The following is a 15730-nucleotide window of genomic DNA, read 5'->3' as shown; positions in this document are numbered from 1 at the left end:
AATATGCTCAGTACTGTAAAGAAAAATAGGTTAACATGCAAGTGTGTACTGGCATGGACAGCTCTTAGATAATATGACTAGAAAGTTCCCTTTGGATAGGACACTGAAGATGAGGCCTGAAAAATGAGAAGATAGTAGTTCTGCAAAGAATGAAGAAAAGAGACACTCAGGTAGAATTACAGCTTGCATAAGGGCCCCAAAGACAGGAAAAATACCTTGGGATGTTTGAGAAATAATGTTTTAGAAAATGGTAATGAGAGGAGGGACAGTGAAAATGTAGCAGGTGTGGCCTAATGATATCTGAAACACAACGCAGGTTCTGAGCACCACTTTTTAAGGAGAGCACTGGAGAAATGGAATATGTCTATGAGAGTACAGAATAAATAGGATTAAGGAGATACAGACAATCATGCCATGTGAGAAACAGAAGTAACTTCACATTAAAATATCAATAAGAAAGCCTGTGTGGCCAAAGATGGTAGTTGGTACTGTCATATTTTCTCCAAGAGGCTGACATGGGAAAGAAAGATTAGATTTGTCCAAATCACCACAGGTGCCCAAGAGTAGAGAGTTAAGGAGACCAAATCTGACTTTATAGAAGGAAGAAGGTTCTAATAATTTTACCTGCTCCACAAAGGAGTCAACTCTTCCCCTCCAGAGAATTGCAGGGGTCGAGGTGAGGCTCTATAATGCCCTGCCAAGAATGCTTTATTGGAGATTTCTTTGTTGGCTGCTGGTCTGCGTTAGATGAGACACTGCAAAATCATCCAATTCTAAAATGCTGTAATAGATCTATAATATAGCTACATCTAAAACAAACGGTTACAATATAGCCTGATTCACAAGAAAGACTGGCAGTGAGTATTCAGCACCAAGGACAGTGCTCTGATAGCCAGCACTGCCCTTGTTTTCTTCATGTAAGAAAGCATCAATGGGTAAATGTGATATTACTAATCTGATCAAAATTCCCAATAAAAGTGCCTGTCAACAACTTGCACTTCATAGAAATGCCTGCAATAACTGAGCACCATGCCTCATAATGCACATCATACTTGGGCTCTCCATAGTGTTTATAGGGCTGGATTAAAATACTCCACATTCATATAGATTACTGTAGAGTTTACAAAATGTCCTTATCCTCATCCTATTAATAGTCAACATAGACCTTATGTCAACATGTAATGAGCGACCTTCACATTCCTAAATTTAATGACTCATTATTTGACACATTATTTCACTTATGTATTTATTTTTAACATAAACACTATGGGCAGGGATTTTTGTTTGTTTGGCTTGCTGCCTTATTCTAGGGACTCAGAAGAAGTGCCTTTTAAAAATATTTTGTTTATTTATTCATGAGAGACAGAGAGAGAGAGAGAGAGAGAGAGAGAGAGAGAGAGGCAGAGACATAGGCAGAGGGAACAGCAGGGTCCCTGCAAGGAGCCCGATGCAGGACTTGATTCCAGGACCCTGGGATCATGGTCTGAGCAAAAGGCAGATGCTCAACCACTGAGCCACCCAGGCACCCCAAGAAGTGCCTTTTTTGACATAAAGTATATGCTTCCTAGATGTTTACTAATATACTATTAGCATTACAGTATACTAGTATACTAATACAATAGGGTTTTGACTGTAGGTAGTCTGATTATGAAGGCTATTTAGCTATTCTACTAAAATGGAAAAAAAACCTATCCTTAATATCCATAGAATAAATGTATCTGGACCCTAAAATTTTCTTACCCTGTTCTGACTGAAACTTGCAGATAAGGTTGGGAGCAATAAGATTAGATTGATAGTGAATTATTCAACCTGGCCCATAAACATCCTGCAACAAATGGTCATTTTTACTTTCCTTTAATTTGTTTTAATTTATTATGACTTTGCCCTATCCTTTGGTTTTAATCTTCCAGTGATATAGAAATATCTTGACCCAAGATATTTTTTCCTCTTTTATGAGAGGAACAAAGCACCATTTGAAAAAAAAGTCAAACTAGTACTTTTGTCTTCTGGCTTGCTTTATAGTTACTGATTTTCATGTTTACCTATAGTTTCCTTTGCTTCTTCACCTTTTCTTTGTAGACTGTTGTTTTCTGGCATTTTAAAGGATAGACTGGAAAGCTGCCTTTATGTTTAAAACTCTATACTCTTCAAAAATTCTTAGTATCAAAAATGAAGTATTTATTTATTCCATCCTGTCTAAAGTGGGGAAACAGGCATATATTTACACTCATCAATCCTTCAATTTCTTTCAAGTTTTTGTTGACATAATAACAAATTATAGACCCAGAGTACAATTGTTAATTTTTTACATTACACATTTTCTCTTTAAGTAATTGTTTTTATATTAACCTTCTCTTTTATAACATATTTATAGCCAATTATTTAGCATTTACACTATGTTTAATTAGTTTCCATGCTCACTGTGGGTCTTTTCATTCCATATATCTCTGTTCTTGATTTCTTTATTTTCTTCATTGCTTGGTCAATTGCTCTTTGAATGATTTATTAGAAGCAGGGCATGTGGGAGCCCCTGGATACCGAGAATGTCTTTCTGATGTATTTGCACAAGAACAACGACTTGGCTGATAAGGAATTTGTGGGTTATAACATTTTCTCCTCAAAAATCCTCCAGGCTTAACTGCATTGTCTGCTGCCCTTTACAAGGTGGAGAAATCTGAGAGGGGCCAGGCAGAGATTTGTTAGGCTGTGAATGGTTTTTCTGCTCCTATGACCCTTTAACCTAACTCTTTTTAGTAAAACTCAATACTAAACACAGTAATTTGACATAGTGTGTAGTTTTTCCCTTGCCAGAAGAAAACAAACACACTGAGTGCCCAGCTTCACAGCTTTTCCTCTCTGTTCCTGTGAGGCCAATGACACACTCAAGACTGCTGGCATAAGCACACACCCAATTCTCTTAATTCCCTTCCTGCAAATCTTAGTTCCAAAACAGAAGCACAGTGGTGTGGGATCAAAGGCATAAGTAATTATTCTTATGTATTCATCTCAAAGCAGTAGTAGAAACTGCTTCTTAGATGAAGTAGCTTCAGGGTGGGGTGACTTTTTTTCCCAATGGCAACACTCTGTGTCATGAGAAAGTCCACTGTGCTGCAGTTTGGGAAGCAAAACCTTCCACAGTCCTCCTGTGTCACCTGCTGTTCTGCTCAAGGGCCAACAATGCTTGGGTTGAGGAAATGCCTCCTAGGGTCCATTTGTCAGTTTCTTGGGTTCTACAGATTTGGTCTCTTGCTGGGTTTTTATTAGAGTCTTGGTAGGAATGTGACAGTGAACGGAGTGCAGCTGCTACTCTTCTTCACAGCATGGAAACCCAAAAGCACCTCTTGACATGTTGCCAAGAGCAGGAAAAGTCACATCTTCTCAGAGTTGTGCTCTATCAATAAACTGGCCAGTCTGAGATACAGAGAACCAGGAACAAGATGGGCCCCCAGATGCTTTCTGCTCATCTTTATGTCTTCCTCCTCAATACATCAGAGTGTTTCATGCAGAGGGAAGGCCAGATGGACAGATGGAAGGCAGTCTGGCGGCTTCTCTTTGTAGTTTTAAACTCTCTGTGAGGAATGTTGCTTGAGCAAGTAATAAATGCAGAACTGAAATACCAATGTGGAATTTAAATGGCTATGTGGACATTTAAAATGTTAATTAGTCCCTCAATCCAGGTTTCTTGTAAGGTAATGACTGCCACCGACAGACTAAACTCTCTATCTTGGCCACCAGAGCCTACAGAGGCTACTCTCCACACACTTCACCAGATCTTGCTTTTGTTTCAGCTTTCCCTTCTCCAGTGAGCTTCTCACTTCTGTGAGAAGAAATACTATGGAACATGGCACACACCATATTCCCTTATTTTATAAAAGTTCTTGGAGGGCACCTACTGTCTAACCTTAATAGGAACTGTAGGACCTAGTACATGTCACTATTTGTTATATATTTGTTGAATGAGATATAGAAACCTGAGATATGTCCACAAAACCATTCTAGATGGAAAATACTTGTGTCTTAAGAGGAACTAAAGATACTGAACTTGCAGAAAATAAGACCAGATGGGTATGTTTGAACAGAGGGGAGGTAGACAGTAGGAATGATCTTATGTAACTGAAAGAGTGGTTCTCTTGGGACCTAAGGGTATGGACCAAGGGCAACTGGTAGAAGCTATAATAAGAGATATATTTCAAGCCACAGCCACCTCAAAGATCAGTAAAGTTTAACCATATAAAGAAGTGAGTTTTCTGTCATTGGAGATATTCAAGAATAAGCACTAATACCAGCTGAATGTGATGTTGTAAGTTTGATTGTTTTAGGTGTAGGGGGAGAGAAGTAGGTATTTGGTAACCTTTCAGATCTTTTCCAGCCCTATGCTTTTGTGATGTTATAACTGGCATCCCATTTTGACCAAAGAAATATTTGACATTAACAAAGGTTATCTTATCTTTGGGAGAAGAAAGTATTTTCTAATGTGACTATTGGTAATGGTAAGAGTTCATATTCACTGATTAACTACAACATGCTTAGTGCATTCACAGATAACAAATTGATAGGTATTACTTTGTAGGTGAGGAAATTAACCCTCAGATAGGCATGTGATTTGCCCAGAGGTGATCTGAAAGACCTTTTTATCTTTTATTGTTTTGACTTATTTATTTTTAGAGACAGAGTATGAATGCATATGTGGGCATGTGGGGTTGGGTTAGGAGGGGCAGAGGGAGAGGCAGAAAGAGAATCCTATGCAGCCTCCACACCCAATGCAGAGCTTGATCCCACAACCCCAGGATTGTAACCTGAGCTGAAATCAAGAGTTGGATGCTCAACTGACTGAGCCATCCAGGCACCACTGAGGTGTGCAAATTTTTTCTGTAAAGGGCCAGATAGCAAATACTTTAGGCTTTATGGGGCATAAAGTCTCAGTTTAAACTACTCAACTATTCTGTTGTAGAATCAAAGTAGCCTTAGAGTATATAAATGAATAGGCATTACTGTATTTTTTTTAAAAAGTATATATATATATATATATATATAAGGGACGAGGCTAGATTTGGTCCACAGGGCTTAGTTTGTCAAGCTCTGCTCCAAAGCCGTGCTACTTTTCATTTGAGAATGGTAAGATACAAACAAGGCAAGAAATGGCCTCTATGAGGCCATACTTACTCCATTTGCTTTGCTGAGTGCCTGGAAGTAGATGCTGTAGCTTTTCAGAGGGGAAAGAGGAGGGTTCCAGTATCCATTGTATGTCTTATTGTCACCCACTGTAAATGGCTGGGTGACAGGCAGGTTGGCAGGCTTCAATTCAGCAGCAAAGTAGTGTAGAGAATCAAGGCTGGAGGCATTTCTATAGCTCACAGGCACCGAAAAGCACTCAATGATGTCAGCTGCCCTTCGTGACTTCTGAAGTCGTTCCTCCTTGACAACCAGCTGATAAACACTGGACAGGAAAGAAAAGCAGATGAGCAACTATCTGGAGGGATGAACTTGTTGTTCATCATTATTTCTGTCTACAACTAAACCTCCCTCCTGAGCTTTAGAATTAATAAACTCATTGCTTCGTAGAAATCTATCTCCATTTAGAGATCTCAAGGACAGCTCATCCTGAATATATTCAAAATGCAACATGGTCCCAAGCCCTACAAACATGCCTCTTCCTTCTACTTTTCTTTCCTTAGTAAAGTACAGCATTATTCATCAAGTGGCGAGATCATGAGTCTGGGGCCCATTCGCTATCCCTACCTACTTAGATCTCACCGTGCCTCTGTAATCAAAAGGCCCTGTTGACATCAGCAATCCGTACCTGCCCTTCTCCTTGTTGGATACTTCTTTACTTACTACCTGAACTCAACTGGTCTCTTTGCCTCTAACTTATTTATCATCTAACTAGCCAACTCACTGATCTTCCTGAACAAATAATATTGTTCCTCTTCAAGCACTCTCACAAGCTCTCCATTATCCGAATGATGTAATCTAAACTCTTTATCTTGCTGTTGAGGACACTTGTGCCTGGCTTTCAGCCTGTTTTTTGGAAACTCTTAGGATGAATCCCTCTGTCTAAACTACTAAACTATTTCAGCTGCTCCAGACCCCTTGCTATTACACAAACATCTTGTAATCCCACTCCATGCCATCATCAGGTCATGCTTCCTCAACCTGCAGTGCCCTCCACTTCTGCCTGTGGAAGCCTTTCCCTAAAGGCTGAGTCTTTCATCTCCTCAGTGAAGTCCATCTAGACCCTCCCAATCTGAATGAGTCTTCCACCTTAGTTTCCCTACAATTCATTACTGGATATCTTTTTGGGATTGCAACAATATGTGCATGAAACTACTATTTCTCTGCCTAGACTATGACCTTTTGGACAGTGGGAGCTGTGTCTGTTATCTCTGCATCATTTCCCCCACCATACACTGCTGAGTAGGTTGCCTAATACTCATTCAGTGATCAGTGAATGCTTGTTCAAGCAAACCAAATTAAATTGAGTTAAAATTCAAAGTAGGCATGAAAACAAATATGACTGGATGCAGACTCCCTAATCAGGATAAACGGTGAATACTCCAAGCTCCTGTCTAGTAATCTTGTATCATTTCCTTCAACTTAGAAGGAAGAAAGAAGGTGCTAGTGTGTGGAGAGAGATGACCAAGCCTTTACTGAATACCAGCTATATGACAAATGTGTAAGCTCTTTTTATAAAAGTTATCCTAAAGTTTGTGAAATTGGATAGCATTTTACTATCTCTTTGAATGCCCACAGTTTGTATTTCTCTTGAATAAATGCTCTTGTTTTAGAAGACATTCTGCATAGATCTTTGGGACCCCTGATCTAAGACAAAAAAAACAATTTCCCAAAGAGTGCCCCCAGGAAAATTTTGTGAATTAATGAAGTTATTGCAGTAGTGGCCCCAAACCAACCATTTAAAGATGGTATTGCAAGCTAGGACATGGTTTATGAAAATGGAATGTCGTTAGGGCTACCATTCTTAAATTAGGCTGTCCATCTAAAGACATTTGGTTAATAAGTACAACTTGGGCAAAGACAGAATCACAGGACTATTTCATTTAAAAAAAAGGTACAGAGGGACTGACCCAAGGAAACATGACACACTCAATATGGCAAGTCTTCCCCTGAATGTCCTTTAGCATGGGAGTTGTCAGTGATATAGATGGAAAAGAAAGAAGATGTGAATGTTTGCCACACTTAGAAGAGGTGATATCTGAGTTGAGGTGAGCAATGGCTCAGTGAGCATGTGTGCTGTCTGATGGGCACATCTGAATGAGAACTAGTGGACTGAAGGGCATGTGAGTGGTATGTGAGTGAATGTGCCCCACCTCTCTGTGAGTGCAGACTACGACTGTGTGTGAACAATGCCTGAATGAGCATCTGAAGGACCAGGTGTCTAGAAACTCAGAGAAAACTTGAATGGGCATACAGAAACTGAACAAACATATATACTCTTTGAATGAGTGGTGTGATATGCAGATGAATGTCACCTAAGGTGTGTACAACTCAATGTGTGTGACCTCTGAGTATGTATATGTGTGTGCGACATCACCCATATATATTCATAAAACTGAAGTTAATAAATGCCTAAATTAAATTAGGACTTCAGAGCTCATTCCCTCCTCAACTGTGGCATCCTTCTCAATGGTACAATCACTTTGTTTATCAGGACAGCTAAGCTCAAAACAGTTTCTGAAAGACACCGCAAAGACCCAAGACCCAAACTAGAGGTCATGAGGTGGAAGTGGAGGGGGGGTCTTTGATAGTTTTCAGGACTCCTATTGCTTTATATATTAACAGCAGTTTCAAGTAAAGCTTTGGATCTGGCTAGAGCATTAAGGACTCTGTGTTGAGGATTCATGATTCATGCAACACTAATCTATGACCAAAAAAGCAAAAGGCAATGAAGGGTGAAGGAGCAACAATCTGTTGAGTCCACCTGTGGAGGCTTGTGGCGGCACCTACAATACTGAATTGGGCTTGGAGGCACTCAGCCTATCTAGCCCTTATGCCCTCCTGACCAGGTCAGGAAGCATGAACAGCCTCATCCCTAGAACAGGGGTTGCAAAGAGCTCTGATCCCTGCTTTCCCCTGAGGCCCAGTCTATCCCTAACTACTCTTGGGTTAACCATCCACATAAGATCTCTGTTTTTGTTTCTATGCCCAAAAGTCTCATGCCATTCCTGACTCCTGTCACCCTTTCTCTCTAAATTGAGAACCAAAAGCCTTAGGAGCTTCACTGGGGCTGGATCCCATTCCTGGAGTCACTTTCTGTTGTCTTTGGCCCCATACTATGATGGGATGGATCAAGAAGAGGCACAAGGCTGGCCTGAGTAATGTCCATGGCTGGGATGCGATTCCACAGTTGTGAACAGCTAAGCAGTGGGTGTTTGCTGGGCTCTAACACAAGGATGCTGCCAAAGGCCACAGAGGGAGGCAAAATATGTCTCTAGGGGTCAGCCTGTGATCTTGCCACCAATCTATTGACAACTCACTTGTCAACTCAACTCCACTTAGCAGCCAGATTATAGAAGATGCTGGGGCTCACAGCAGACAGCAGAGTGCCCCATGATTGTCAAATTGCAGCAAAACAGAAAGCCAGACATCTCATTTACAGTTCACTATCCCTCTCTTTTTCTCTACCTTCCTTCTTTTTCTGTAAGGCACCAAAATGTATACAGGGCCTTCTGAGTATTTTTTACTTGGCCTAAACTATATAGCTCTATCCTACCCAACTTCTTCTGAAATCACAGAGCCTGGCAAAGGAGGGGAGTGTTAAGCTGTGTTGTCAACATACAGTTCACATACAATTGGGATGAATGTGCCAACGTATAGCCAGCAATATTCTCAGACCCACAGTACCTGCAGCTTGTCCCTTCAGAGGCAAATCTGCAATTGCAGCCAGAAAACCATACACCACTTTGTCATATAAATTTTTTGTCAAGGGATCCAGCCTCTCTCAAAGATCAGGTAACTCTGATGAAGGGGGATGAAGGAAGAGATGGCACGTGCAAGCCATGCAACAATCCTTTTCCTGATCATACGTTTTAGGAAGTGGGAGTGGGGGTGGGGGTGCGTGGGTTGGGGGACAAGACAGTTTCTTCTTGTTTCCTGTGGTAACTTCATTCTGATCACCATTATCTTGGAAATACATTGATCTCAACTCTTTTCAGCTTGCTGGTAACAATAAAATCACACCTAAATGAGAACTCCCCAAAAGGTGTATCTTGAGTGCAAAAGAAGTGGACGCAATAAACTATTCAGGAGCATTTGGTAAAAAGAAGGGATTTTTTTTTTTTTGGTAGAAAATTCCTGATAGTATAAGAGAAGAACTTAAGATGCTCACCTCATAACATATAGCATTTACTCAGACATTTTCCCTTCCTGTGATGTCCCCTCTATTTCTTCCAATGAGAAGATGGGTGTTTATGACCATATTTTCCACATAAGTTCTCCAAGAGTCTCTTCTGGCAGAGCCCCAAAAGCAGCTCCACCCAAACAGGGAAGGTGAAGTTTGTACCTTCTTTCACTTCCCTGGCTTTGGCTTCTTCCCTACAGCTCATCTTCAAAATCCATTGTTGATTCTCTATGCTGCAGTGTCTGGGGCCCCCAGCCCTCTCTCCCCAAATGTTCAGACTCAGGCTTGCCTACAACTTCAATCCTCTAGTTTGTGTCTCTTGAGACTAGAACACTCTACTCTAGACTCATGTCCCAAGACTCCAGCCCATATAGAACAGCTGCTTCACACACCATGAAGAGCAAGATGTGCAGGAATTCCTCTGCAGGTGTTAGAGGACACTGACACCAGAGCATCCTGCCCCCTCTGATTTCTGACCCAATGGTCTGCATGAGAATGGGTGCTCCTCTTTGAGGGACCAGGGGCCCATCAGAGCCATCCATTGATCACAAATATATCCCATGGTCCCCTTGGTGTATCTGGGGAAGAGATCTCCAGCTGGGGGCTGTTATCCATTCAGAATGCTGAAGTCAGGTAACAGGATGCTGGAGCTCACAGGTAAAGATTGCCTAGTTTCGGAAAGGGATACATTTGGGCCTATGTTCTCCCAGAAATAGGCTTCATAAATTCATATCTATTGGTTCATACTGATATTGTCAATTCAAATCCACTAACACATGATTCCTCCTCACCTTCCTTATGCCTATTTTTCCTTTTTTCTGCAGCAAAAATACTTATTTCTAACATCAGTATTGTCTACTCACTTACTCTCTAACACAATACACACAAAATCATTTTAGAATTAACTCATTAATACCACAACCAACCTCATTAGTTAAAAGTAAAAGTCAAGGTTTCTCTACTGCCCTGCTCTAGCTCCTTCCCAAACAATTCGGTATTAAAGCCATTGGATAGAGCAAAGCAAGGCAAGCATCCCCATGTGATGGAGGAAGCCATGGTGGCCCAGTGTAGGCAATGGAAGCCCACCTAGTGTTCCTGGGCCCATTGGGGTGATCTGCAAGGTCAAAACTATTTTTAGAATACCATTAAGATTCTATTTGCCTTTTGTACATTTAGTGTCTCACAAATGTACCATAGAGTTCTTACAAAGCTACAAGACTTCAAAACTGCATGAGGCTCGTAGTGCAGATATCTCTTTGAGACACTGATTTCACTTTATTTGGATATATAACCAGAAGTAAGGTTGCTGGATCATAGGGTGATTCTATTTTTAAAAACTTTTTTGAGGAATTCCACTCTGTTTCCCATAATGGCAGTACCACTCTACATTTCTACCAATGGTGTTCAGAGACCTTTTTCTTCATATCCTGGCCAACACTTGTTATCTTTTGGGTTTTTGATGACAGGCATTTAAATAGATATGAAGTGATATCTCATTTGGTTTTGTTTATTTTTTTAATTGGAGTTTGATTTGCCAATTTCCCTTATGATTAGTGGTGTTGAACACATTTCCATGTACCTGTTGGCTAACTGAATACCTTTCCTGGAAAACTGTCTATTCATGACCTTTTGCTACTTTTAATTATTTTATTTTATGCTAGTGAGTTGTAGGATTTCCCTATACATTTTGAATATTAGCCCCTTATCAGATATATGGTTTGCAAATGTTATTTCCCATTCTATAATCTGACTTTTCATTTTGTTGATATTTCTTTTGCAGTGAAAATTTTTTTAGTTTCACATAGACTACCTGTTTATTTCTGCTTTTGTTGCTTGTGCTTTTGGTGGTCATTTCCATTAAATCATTGCCAACACCAATTCAAGGAATTTCCCCCTCTGTTTTCTTCTAATACTTTTATGTTTTAGTCTTACATTGTCCTTAATCCATTTCTTTAAAAAAAGATTTTATTTATTCATAAGAGACGGGGGCGGGGGCAGACACAAGTAGAGGGAGAAGCAGGATCCCTGCATGGATCCTGATGTGGGACTTGATCCAGGGTCTCCAGGATCATGCCCTGGGCTGAAGGCGGCACTAAACCACTGAGCTACCCAGGCTGCCCTCTTTAATCCATTTCAAGTTAATTTTTGTGAGTCGTGCAAGACAGGGGTCCAATTTCATTTACTTGCACGTGAATATCCAGTTTCTCCAATGCCATTTATTAAAGAGATTTTCTTTTCCCCATTGAGTATCCTTGGCTTCCTTGAATAGCAGTTTGACATATATGCATATATCCATATATGCACGGACTTCTGGCCTCTCAATTCTGTTCCATTGATCAATGTGTCTGTTTTTATCCTGTTGCCACACTATTTTTATTAATATAACTTTGTAATATAGTTTTGAATCAGGACATGTGTGGCTTTCAGCTTTTTTTTTTCAGGACTGCTTTGGCTATTCAGAATTTTTTGTGGTTCCATATGAATTTTAGAATTGTTTCTTCTATTTCTGTAAAAATGCCATTGGAATCTTGAGAAGGATTACACTGAATCTACAGATGACTTTGGGTAGAATGGATTTTTAACAGTATTGATTCTTCTGACCCATAAACACAGGATATCTTTTCATGTATTTGTGTTTTCTTCAATTTCTATAATCACATTTTTATACTTTTCAGTGTAGTGATTTTTCATCTCCTTAAATTTATTCCTAAGTATTTTATCCTTTTGGTGCTATTGTAAATGGGATTGTGTTCTTTATTTTCCAGGTAATTGTTAGTATATAGAAATTCAACTACTTTTTATGTGTTGATTTGTATCCTGCAACTTTATTTATTGAATTTTTAATTCTTTATTATAGTTCTTTTATTATAGTTATTATATGACATATATATCATATACGATTATATCTTATGTATAAGATCATGTCAGCTGCAAACAGAGACAATTTTACTTCTTCCTTTCCAATTTGGATACCTTTTATTTCTTTTTATTGCCTGAATGCTCTGCCTAGGACTCTAGTATAATGTTGAATAGGAGTGGGCACCTTTGTCTTGTTCCCTACTTTAGAGGAAAACCTTTCAACTTTTCATCACTAAGCATCTTAGCTGTGGGCTTGTCATAGTTTCATTCTGAGGTATATTCCTTCTATAACTGATTTGCTGACATTAAAAAAAATATGAATGTCACCGAATTTTGTCAAATGTTCTTCTTGCATCTACTGAGATGATCATATGATTTTTACCTTTCCTTCTATTAATGGGATGGATATATCACATTTATTGACTTGTGTACGTTGAACCATCCTTGTACCCCAGGAATGAATTCCACTTGATCAACCATGATCTTTTTAATGAATTCAATTAGCCAGTGTTGTTGAGATTATATGTGATTTTTCAAGTGAGGGCAGAGAATAGTTCCCTCAAAATCAGAAGTGTATTGCTTGTGGTGTCTGTGTGGCTCAGTAAGTCAAGAATCTGACTCTTGGTTTCAGCTCAGGTCATGATCTCATGGGTTGTGAGCTCAAGTCCCACATCAGGCTCTGCACTCAGCAGGGAGTCTCTGCTTGGAAATTCTCTCCCTCTGCTTCTCCCCCTACATCCCCCACTCGAATGCTTGATCTCTCTCTCTCTCTCTCTCAAATAAATAAATCTTAAAAAAAAGGATATGTGTTGCTCAAGATCAGTAGTTTTCAACTCTGTACATTCTAAATATCCTTTCTAAAATTACTTTTTAAAAAATGCTATTCCTTGGCCTCACTCCAAATCAACCAAATCAGAATCTCTAGGGGTGAGGATCTAGCATTAGTACATTTTTAAAAAGAGGATCTCCAGATAATCATTTTAGCGTGCAGCTATAAAAACATAAATCTAGGTGATTCTGATATTTATATCTTTACCCTAGCAAGGACATCCCCCTCCAATATTCTTACTTTGTTGAAAATCTTTGCTTTGGGTCATTCCAGTCCACCACAGCATTTATTCATAATTACCAGTTTGCTTGAGTCATTGTCTATTACATCTATTGATTTATTTCTTTTATAGTTCTCATCACAATTGAAATATGTCCTGTCTGATTATTTTTTTTACTAGCTTACTGCTCATTCCCTAATAGTAGCTCACATTCATGAAGTCTGAGATCTTCTTGTCTAGTTAATTGTTATATGCCCAGCTAATACCTGCTAAACATGTAACAGCTGTTCACTAAGTACTTATTAAATAAACAAATTTGGCAAATTTTAGAAAATTAATTTCAAAAGCATGTTCATGTCAATTTTTTTTAGATTTTATTTATTTATTTGGAGAGAGGGAGAGAGTGTGTATGAGCAGGAAGTAGAGGAAAAGCGAGAAAGAATCCCAAGCAAACTGTGCTGAGTGCAGAGCCTGACATGAGGTTCAATCTCACAACTTTGAGATGATGACCTGAACCGAAATCAAGAGTTGGACACCTAACCACCGAGTGAGCCACCCAGGTGGTGCCCCTGTTCATGTCAATTCTTAATACATGCATCAATGCTATTCTAGATGCTGTTCCATCTTCCCAAGATGCCTTTTTTCTTTTTCTCCATCTTGAGGGTTCTTCATCCAATCCAGACCCACATCAAATGTTACTCTTTCTAAGAAGACTTGCTTGCAAAATAGAGCTAGTTTCTCTTTCCTCTGTTTCCATAGCTCCCTGTCCACATTTCTATCATAGTTCCCATTGCTGTGTACTACAATGATTACTTCACCCAACAGAAAATGTTTAATGAGCATTTACTATCTACTAGACACCATGTTAAGTACATTCAACACATTATCTAATTTGACCTTCATAATAACTCTAAGAGGCAGACACTTATTCAGGCAGAATAAGAGAAATAAAGTACAGAGAGGCTCAGAAATTTACCCAAAGTCACACTGCTGTTTGAATGCTGAAGCTAGGATTTGAACACAGTCTGATTCCTAAGCCTTCCATCTTAACCATGAGACCACACTGCTTTCTAGCACACCCAAAGTTGAGCCAACATCTCTATTGTACCCCACCAAACAATCCACTTTTTTTAAAAAAAATTATTTTTATGTCAAGGAAAATACAATAACACCTTATAAAATTTGAAAAGTAGAGAAAAGAGAGAAAAGGGTCCCTATTATCCAGCTATACTGATGCAATCATTCAATGAAATGTTGGCAAATTGTCTACCATTCTTCTGTGGCAACAAATCTCTGGCTTAATACTGGAAATAAATGAGGGAAACCCTTTCTTTTCTAGATATTTATCTTACAGATAACTTGTTTTACAAATACAATTTTAATATTATACGCAAAAAGTTCCCCAATAGCAAATATCTTTATTCCAGAATGTCTGGTGACATAGCAAACTTGTCAACTAAGAAGCTCTTAATATTAGCACATTGAATATAAGTAAAGGCATAAGGTCTTAACTTAAACACACTGACTAATGATTACATGGTCTGCTAATATCTTTTCTTCCAAGGGATACTTGACTGAGTGATCTATAGGAACATGTAGACCTTGGTTGTTCATGGAGCTGATGGTGATCTACAGGAACATGGTAAATGCACTCCCCACTGAAGTTAACTTTGTTCTTGCTTATGCAGTCTTTGTACTTTCTTATGTTAATATAATTTCATGAAATAGTAGGAAGATTTTTAGTCTCTATATTTTCCTAGATTACCACAGGGCCTTCTGATGACCAGAACGACTATAGGGAAAGGTCCTAGACAGTAGCAACTAGCATCAGAAATGATTCATATACAGATACTAAAGCCTTTAGTTATCAAAAAAAGTTAATCAACAGTAAATATGTTAATAAAACAAGGGCTCATGCAACAAATCTTTGGTAGATTTCTAATAAATATGATTAAAACACAATATTAACATTTATAAACTTGGTTTCTGGCGCAAGATCTTCTAATAGATACATAGCTGTGTGACCTTGAGCAAGTAATTTAATCTCACAAGAGGACAGTGATTACATTTCTTAATCATTCTTTCTGGTTTTGTGTGTCCATCAGCCAGCTTCTGTGTGCTCTGATGTTAATGGGGGTCCCGTGGAACTCTTTAGAGTTGTTCTGAAACTACTGGTGCCTCTCTTTCTAGTAAAGAGGACTAGAAAATTTAAGTCCTGCTCTTTCCCAACCTTCATTTGTACTTGGCCTTGGGCTAGCATTTCCAGTAACCAGCTTGGGCAGAAGTGAAAAAATCCTGCTCCTTTGCCTCAAGGGGGACCCATTCAAGGTGTAATTCACTGTCCAGAGACCCTCACAGGATCACACCCTTGTTTAGTTTCTTTGCCTTCTCTTTCCAGCTTCCCTTTGTCTCGAACCAGTTTCTACTGGGAGTATCCCCTTAATAAATTATTTGCTTTCAAATTCTT

General features: G+C 39.2%; 1 protein-coding gene across 3 annotated transcripts in view; it reads right to left on the bottom strand.

The window, feature by feature from the left end:
• The window catches only part of PTPRT (protein tyrosine phosphatase receptor type T), a 1038801-nt gene that overhangs the window by 236212 nt on the left and 786859 nt on the right, over nt 1-15730 (bottom strand). For all 3 annotated transcript variants that reach the window (XM_055306331.1, XM_055306315.1, XM_055306321.1), the window contains exon 12: nt 5164-5437. In XM_055306331.1, coding sequence (XP_055162306.1) covers nt 5164-5437 — 274 coding nt within the window. The remainder of the gene's footprint in view (nt 1-5163; nt 5438-15730) is intronic.

The sequence above is a fragment of the Nyctereutes procyonoides genome, unplaced genomic scaffold, assembly GCF_905146905.1.
Source record: "Nyctereutes procyonoides isolate TBG_1078 unplaced genomic scaffold, NYPRO_anot_genome, whole genome shotgun sequence".
Classification (NCBI taxonomy): domain Eukaryota; kingdom Metazoa; phylum Chordata; class Mammalia; order Carnivora; family Canidae; genus Nyctereutes; species Nyctereutes procyonoides.
Note: the sequence above shows the minus strand (reverse complement) of the source record. Positions and strands in the feature narration are given on the sequence as shown.